General features: G+C 43.5%; 1 protein-coding gene across 2 annotated transcripts in view; it reads right to left on the bottom strand.

The window, feature by feature from the left end:
* The window catches only part of ACTR10 (actin related protein 10), a 68,894-nt gene that overhangs the window by 35,980 nt on the left and 25,521 nt on the right, over window positions 1–7,393 (bottom strand). For both annotated transcript variants that reach the window (XM_085887192.1, XM_085887194.1), the window contains exons 5-6: window positions 5,874–5,981; window positions 4,803–4,870 (exon numbers count right to left, since the gene is read on the bottom strand). In XM_085887192.1, the coding sequence (XP_085743318.1) occupies window positions 4,803–4,870; window positions 5,874–5,981 (176 nt within the window). The remainder of the gene's footprint in view (window positions 1–4,802; window positions 4,871–5,873; window positions 5,982–7,393) is intronic.

Here is a 7,393-nt window from a genome sequence, read left to right as displayed (position 1 = left end):
ATACGACCAAAAATAAAAAAAACATCAATAGTTCAGCGTACGCCAGCGTTTTACATACATTTTGATACGTTGCCATACGCTGGCTAAAACGTCAACATGTGACAGCGGCTTAATGTCAGCAAACACAGAGAATTCTACTGAGTATGAGCACAAGTATAACCAACAATATAGCAGTGGTTTCAAAAATGTTGTATGCTGGTTTCAGTACAATTTGAACAATCTGAATCAATTGAGCCAAATTGCCACAAAACACAGTCTGAGATATCTAAAAATGTATCATATCAATATTTTACGGCCAGGGATTCATTTTTCCTCAAATCTAATGGTTGGAATCAATTCAGCACCTGAAAAAACCCCGAGTTAGACATCCCACAAGTCAATATTGGCAAAAGTTAATTTTTCCGATTTTTTTGCGCAGGCCCTCTGAGCACCCGAACTTTGATTGGCTCCCCAGAATTTTCCACAAGGATTTGGGTTTGCACTAATTGATAGGTGTTAGTCGACACCGAGATGAATACGTCAGTGAAGAAATTTTTTGGTAAGCAATTTTTTTTACAGATGGTCAATACAATTTGCTAAAATTCCCTAACAAACTCCACAGGCCCGAACCAGACATCTATCAACTTCAAGCTCAACATGCAGAAACATGAATATCAAAGCCAGACAGACTTTGCCAAGGTAAGTGAATCTCTCTGTGACCTCAACATCCTTGCCACAAACAGTTACACAAGATATAGCAGCATCCAATACGTCAATTAAAGCCTGGATATGAGTATTGACCCAGGAACTTTTTTGCTTTTGACACAATCTGGCACCCTGCCCTCACCAAACTCTCAACCTATGGTATCCAAGGCAATCTACACTCATGGCTCGCCAACTTCCTCCCCTGTCACAGTCAATATGTGGCCCTAAATGGAGTTCTCTCATCCTCTTTTCCTGTCCAGGCTGGAGTTACTCGAGGCAGCGTGCTGGGCCCTGTTCTTTTTCTGGTTTTCTTCAATGATCTCTCCGACTCTCTGGAAAATCCTTTTTATCTCTTTGCTGATGACTCCACCCTCCTTCGTACCATGTCATCCTTCAGACTGCAAAGCAGCAGCTTCTTCGCTCACTGCAGATCTGGGTAAAATCACAAACTGGTCCAACACGTGGAACATGTCTTTCAATCCGGACAAACCTCACACTGTCATTATGTCTCTCCGAAAAGACAATCTGGAACCCCCCCCCCCCCCCATCGACTTTATCAATAATACTCTTGAAGTCCTTTCATTCAAGCCTCTCAGTCTCAATATCTGCCATGATCTTTCCTGGGATAGCCACATTTCCAACCTGGTCTGGGAATCCTCCGTCGTGCAAAGTCCTTCCTCAGCCCACCTGAGCTCCTGACCACATACAAAGCTTTTGTCCGCAGCCTGATGGAGTACTGCTCTCCCATATGGGCGAGGATAGGGTGCTCCTGCCTAACCATACTCATCTTCACCCTGTGAAAACCAAGGCATTTAGGGTCATACGCATCTCCCGCGGTGAGGCTGACTCTTTGGGCCTATCACTCTCTCACCGGAGGCTGGTTCGTTGTCTTTCTGTCTTCTACCGTCTCCTCTCCGATCTCGCCCCCATGGCTCTGTCTGCGATATGTATCTATATGTGATTAAAACGTTCTGTCTACATTACTAATACGTTATGCATACGTCCAACACGTTATTATACGCCCAAAAATAAAAAAAACATCAATAGTTCAGCGTACGCCAGCGTTTTACATACATTTTGATACGTTGCCATACGCTGGCTAAAACGTCAACATGTGACAGTGTCAACATGTCCCCCCCCAAATTACTGCAGGTCACCCAAGGTCCGCCAGCAAGCCACTTCAGGTAAAACTACCAAAATCACGAATCACTGCTCACCTTCACTCTTTCATTCCTCTCTTTTCCCACCTTTGGAACAAACTCCCTCACTCTATTCAATCCCATTCTTCCCTCCAGGTCTTTAAAAACAACTGTTCATCACCACCTCTTATCTGCCCCTATCCAAAACCCTGATCTTTTCTACCCCTGTTAATTAACCCCAAACCCACCTCCTTCAAATTCTCTGCCTTTCTTCCTGAAAGTCCCTGTAATGTCCATCTTGTATTCCCCATGTTCCCCGCCCCATCCCTCTCCCTGCCACAGATCTCTTAATGTCTCTGTTCCCCACCGTTTTGTCCTTCCCTCTCCCATCCCTCGTCTCATGTCCCCCCTTGCTGTGCGTTGTGTGTTCGCTCTCACACGAGCCTTGACAAGGTATACAAAAAAAAAAGTCAAAAAGTATGAACGCTATAATGAGAATGCGAGTTCGGGTATAACGTATGCACGGTATAATAATAATGCTTGTACGTCTATAAAGTATGAACGCTATAATTAGAATGAGAGTACATCTATAAAGTATGAACGGTATAATTAGAATGCCAGTACATCTATAAAGTATGGACGGTATAATGAGAATGCGAGCACATCTATAAAGTATGTACGGTATAATTAGAATGTGAGTACATCAATAAAGTATGGACGGTATAATTAGAATGCGAGCACATCTATAAAGTATGTACGGTATAATTATAATGCGAGCACATCTATAAAGTATGTACGGTATAATTAGAATGTGAGCACATCTATAAAGTATGTACGGTATAATGAGAACGTGAGTAAATCGATAAAGTACGTACTGTATAATTATAATGCTTGTACGTCTATAAAGTATTAAAAAAGAATTACCGTTTTTACAGCCATTTTTCCTTGCTGTGCCGAGGTTGGGCTTTTTCTTGAGGCAATGCTTTATGGCTGGATGCCCTTCCTGACGCCAACCCTGGTCGCCTCTTACGACACACAGGGATATGGTACACCTATTCTAACCAGGGCATACACCCGGACCAGTACACTGGTACTCATTTCGCCGACCTCGGAAGGATGACAGGCTGAGTCAACCCCCTGGTGTTAATTCAGCAGCCAACAGTGCTTGAACTCAGGACCCTGGGATCCCAAGCCGCCACCCTAACCACGAAGCCAACACCAGGCTATACGTCTATAAAGTATGAACGGTATAATTAGAATGTGAGTACATCTATAAAGTATGTTCGGTATAATGAGAATGCGAGCACATCTATAAAGTATTGTTGCGAATTCGCGCCCGCCGGCATGCGAACGGCCACGTAACTCGAATCGCGGCACGTCGCCCACCAGACGGCCAATTCAGTCGTGACTCTCTCGGAACAATGCCGGGAGCTCGTCACGGGTGGGGGTTTAACCTCACCACGATCGTGCCAATTGCCCACCCACGCAGGATAGGGTTGCTCACCAAATTCGATCTACCTAAGTACCTGCGCGGATGGTCGACCGGGCGATCGTACCACGCCACAGGCAGACTCTGGACACGAACCGCTTAAGCGGTCCGTTCCGTGCTACAGTGATAACCGAGCGGTGTTATCGTCGGCCTTGACAGTTCCGATTAATTACCGGGATGTTGCACCCACTACGAACCCCTTACGTGAAGCAGGATGGAGAGTCAATAGAGAAAAGACGAAGCGAAACGGGCACAGTTCAACAAGCAAGCATTTTATTCACACGCACACACAGACAAGCAAGGAAGGCACGTATTTACAGCCATACAATTATGCACAAAAAGAAAATGTAATACAACCGACTAACGCGTACACACGGCAACACTTACACAGTTTTACTTCACATACGGCGCCAACACACATTTACACAAAAGCAAAAGAAAGAAGCCACCCTCACAGACAAGGAGGCAGACTGGCCCCTAGGCCAAATGTGCGCGGAAACTAAAGGAGCGGCCAGGTCCGCGAGACCGGGGAGGTCTTACCCGCGTCCTCGTGACACATTGGCGGGCAAGCCGCAAAGTGTCCGCGCCACTGTGCCCCGACTCCGGGCCCCTGGAGTATAATTGGCATGCGAGTACATCTATAAGGTATTTACGGTATAATTAGAATGTGAGTACATCTATAAAGTATGTATGGTATAATTGGAATGCGAGTACATCTATAAGGTATTTACGGTATAATTAGAATGTGAGTACATCTATAAAGTATGTATGGTATAATTGGAATGCGAGTACATCTATAAGGTATTTACGGTATAATTAGAATGTGAGTACATCTATAAAGTATGTATGGTATAATTGGAATGCGAGTACATCTATAAAGTATGTAAGGTATAATTAGAATGCGAGTCTGGGCGAGCGTGTGGAATCCTTGATTGCTCGTTCTAGTTTTATTTGTTTTTGTGCGTTTTGCAGAATGAACAGTTTTACGGTGGCCGGAGTGCAAATCCTGCCACCAACCTCTGAGAAATGACTAACGGAACTGCAGGATGACATCCACAGATACAGTTGAGCACCAGATGTGGATGGTTGTTGGCTCAGTAGGAGCTCCTTCGCACTTTAACATGATTTGTTTTTAATGCTGCTGTGTGTCCCTATCCATCCTTCCCAAAAAAACCTGGTGGATGTTAAAGATCCTACTGAGTCCTTCACGAAGAGGAAGAGAGTTATTGCCAGCACCGTGAACAAATTACAAAGTCCTTCACACTCAGCTGAGTATTGGCACCAGAGTGGTGACCCTGCCGGAATTTTAACCCGAGCCTAGAAGACTGCTTCTGCAGCCTTGTTTGCCAAATGGCACAAGTAGGATCATCGAAACTGAACAATATTATATTTTATCGTGGATAACTTTAACCATTTTATTCTCATTCTACACCAACAGACAAGATTTAAAGTAAAAGCCATGATCATGCGCATTACAGTGAAGCACTTACTTGTGCAAAGCTTTACCCCCAAGGGGTAACGCCTCCCAAGCAGCAACAATGGGAATACCTTCGCACACCTGTGTACAAATTCAGGAAATCACACAGAGCATTTGGGTATCCGAACACATTGGGCACCTTGGAGAATGGCTCTCTTCAATGTACAGCAAGTTGCCAATTTACGTCGTTGATGCGTTCCCAATAATTGACGTTATCCGAAACGTCATTCGGTAGCATTTTCCCAGTCACGTTGTGCTACAATAGAGGGATGCGTTGCCAAGGAAAACTTTTTGGCCACCCTAACTTAACTTAACTTTCAATCAAGTTCATATTGGAGACAAAAATTAAGCAAATCAATAAAGAACACGATTCAAATAATGTATGTGCACAAACACACAATTTAATGGTGTGGGGTGAGAGTGGAGGGACTACAGGGAGGAAGAAGCAGGCTTTCGTGTCTCGCATGGACTGCTCGAATAATCGTGGGCTGGGAAGGCAAAGGGGAGATACGCTTTGAGTGGTACGGCACTGCTCTTGCCCTGATCTGCCGTTCGGACGAGTCGCGCAGCAAACCTGGAACCGAGGAATCTCCTATCAAGCTATCAAATGAGGCCACGTGGCAAATCCGGAGCGAAGAAGTCGTCACTAAGGTGCCAAGACATGGTGCGATGAGAGCGCTGGGGAAATATGAATGGTTGTACGAGGACAAATCGTGCGTCGAGAAGAAAAGTGTGCTTAAAATTTTTCACTTTAACATAGTGGACCTCAACTTAAATTTGTTTTTTACAATATTGTATCGGACTAGCACAACCTAAATCGACTATTGTCCCATAATGTGTTGATGTTCGATCAAAACAACGCAAATCGGCAACTTACTGTACACCTTTCATTCACTAGGATACCTGGAATCATGACACACGTAAAACGACTTTCATTAACCAGGATACCTATCATCTCGATACCAACAAAATTAAACTTTACTTGTCTTTATGCCCACAAGACAACCATTACGTAGAGGTATACCACAACTATGGATTTCGTGAGATGTCTCATCTGCTTTCCACAAGGAGCAAAAAGGGATACAGGAAGGATCAACGTCTCTGTATATCCACAATCCATCACGAGGGCCGTACGTACCCCCAGAGTGAGAAATGCCATTAAATGACTCGGAGCAAACAGGACCGAAGGTACCTGGAGGAGAAACATGAGGGATGACGAGCAACTCAGCTGGTCTTTATACAAACACTTCAGTAAGAAAGTTGGATGCTACAGTCAAAGCAAACGCAACCTGATTGGGAACTCTCTACTTTGTAACTTTTGACATTCCTTAAGGATGAGTTTTTTGTCACTGAGACAACTCGTGCTAAAAAAACAAAGAAGAAAACTAAGACAATGCAGAACCCCACTGATTAACATGAAGCACTCATTTGCAAATCCAGGAGAAAATGTTCAACAGCCAAAGGGGAATCTATGGCAAGGCCAAAGGGGATTCCGCATGAAAATAATAAAACGGATTTTTTCCACTCTTGCATCTCTTGTTTATCTTTCATGTCACACTTTGTACATCTTTCATGTCACAGCTTATAAACCCTGGAATTATTCCTCATCGTGGCGTAGGTAAAGGTATTCCATCTTAACCATGGCAACGAAAAGTGCAGCTCGGCGTGAACATGTACCTGACTACCGAGTGTGGAAGGAAAAAGAACCATGAATAGATTAGAAACTAGCGTGGAGCGGCTCGTTACGCTCGCCTCTCCACGCGTCATTGCAGACATTGACGTCACATATTTGCTGTGTTGGCATGATTTACACCAATCATAATATTAACATTTCTTTTCGACAAATTTATTTGCAATATTGGTGATATTATATTTATTTGTGATTTTAAAAGGTCCAAGCATTCAAAATGGTCAAGGGTCTAAGCTGTCTAATCTGTCTGAAGGGTGTAAAGGTTCCAAATGGTGTTAAGGTCAAAGGAGTCTTCAGGGTCTTTTGGGTCCTCAGTGAATTAACATTCAAAAAAGATGTGGATTAATAAGCATATAATCTTCACGGACTGACGGACAGCTTCAGGGCTTCACCGACCATGCTTTCCGTTTTTATATGGAGACATCCAGAGAAATGTTTGGCAAGATTATGAAATAAATTTTAATCCCTCAAGCCACCCATCTTCTTACACAGCTTAGCAATTAATGTATCAAGAATTGAGAAACAATTATTAATCATAAAAATAAACAATCTGTCATCATTTTACCAATGTAACTTGTGGCAGGGGGTAACACGATAGCAGTTTATCATTTCTGTGCCAAGAAAAGCAAGTTAACCAATCCCCTTTCACAATGATGTTGTAAACGTATGGGTGTCACAAGGCCGGATCCTCAAAGTGTTGAACAAAAATCGAACTTCCCATGGTTGAGAAACAGCTACTACGATGTCGTCATTTTATCATGTGATCTTGTCGCTCATGTTGGGACGTGTTGCAGTGAGGTGGTGAGGTGGTGAGGTGGTTTTCGTGGGGTCGGTTAAAATCTCAACATTCAAATAATACCGATACAGTATGTATTGAAAACATTGTTTTCCATTCTCAGGACGACTCAGAAATT

Source organism: Eptatretus burgeri, chromosome 7 (genome assembly GCF_056783735.1).
Source record: "Eptatretus burgeri isolate ZD-2024b chromosome 7, Ebu_testis_v1, whole genome shotgun sequence".
Taxonomy (NCBI): Eukaryota; Metazoa; Chordata; class Myxini; order Myxiniformes; family Myxinidae; genus Eptatretus; species Eptatretus burgeri.
This window is presented reverse-complemented; position numbering and strand designations above follow the sequence as displayed.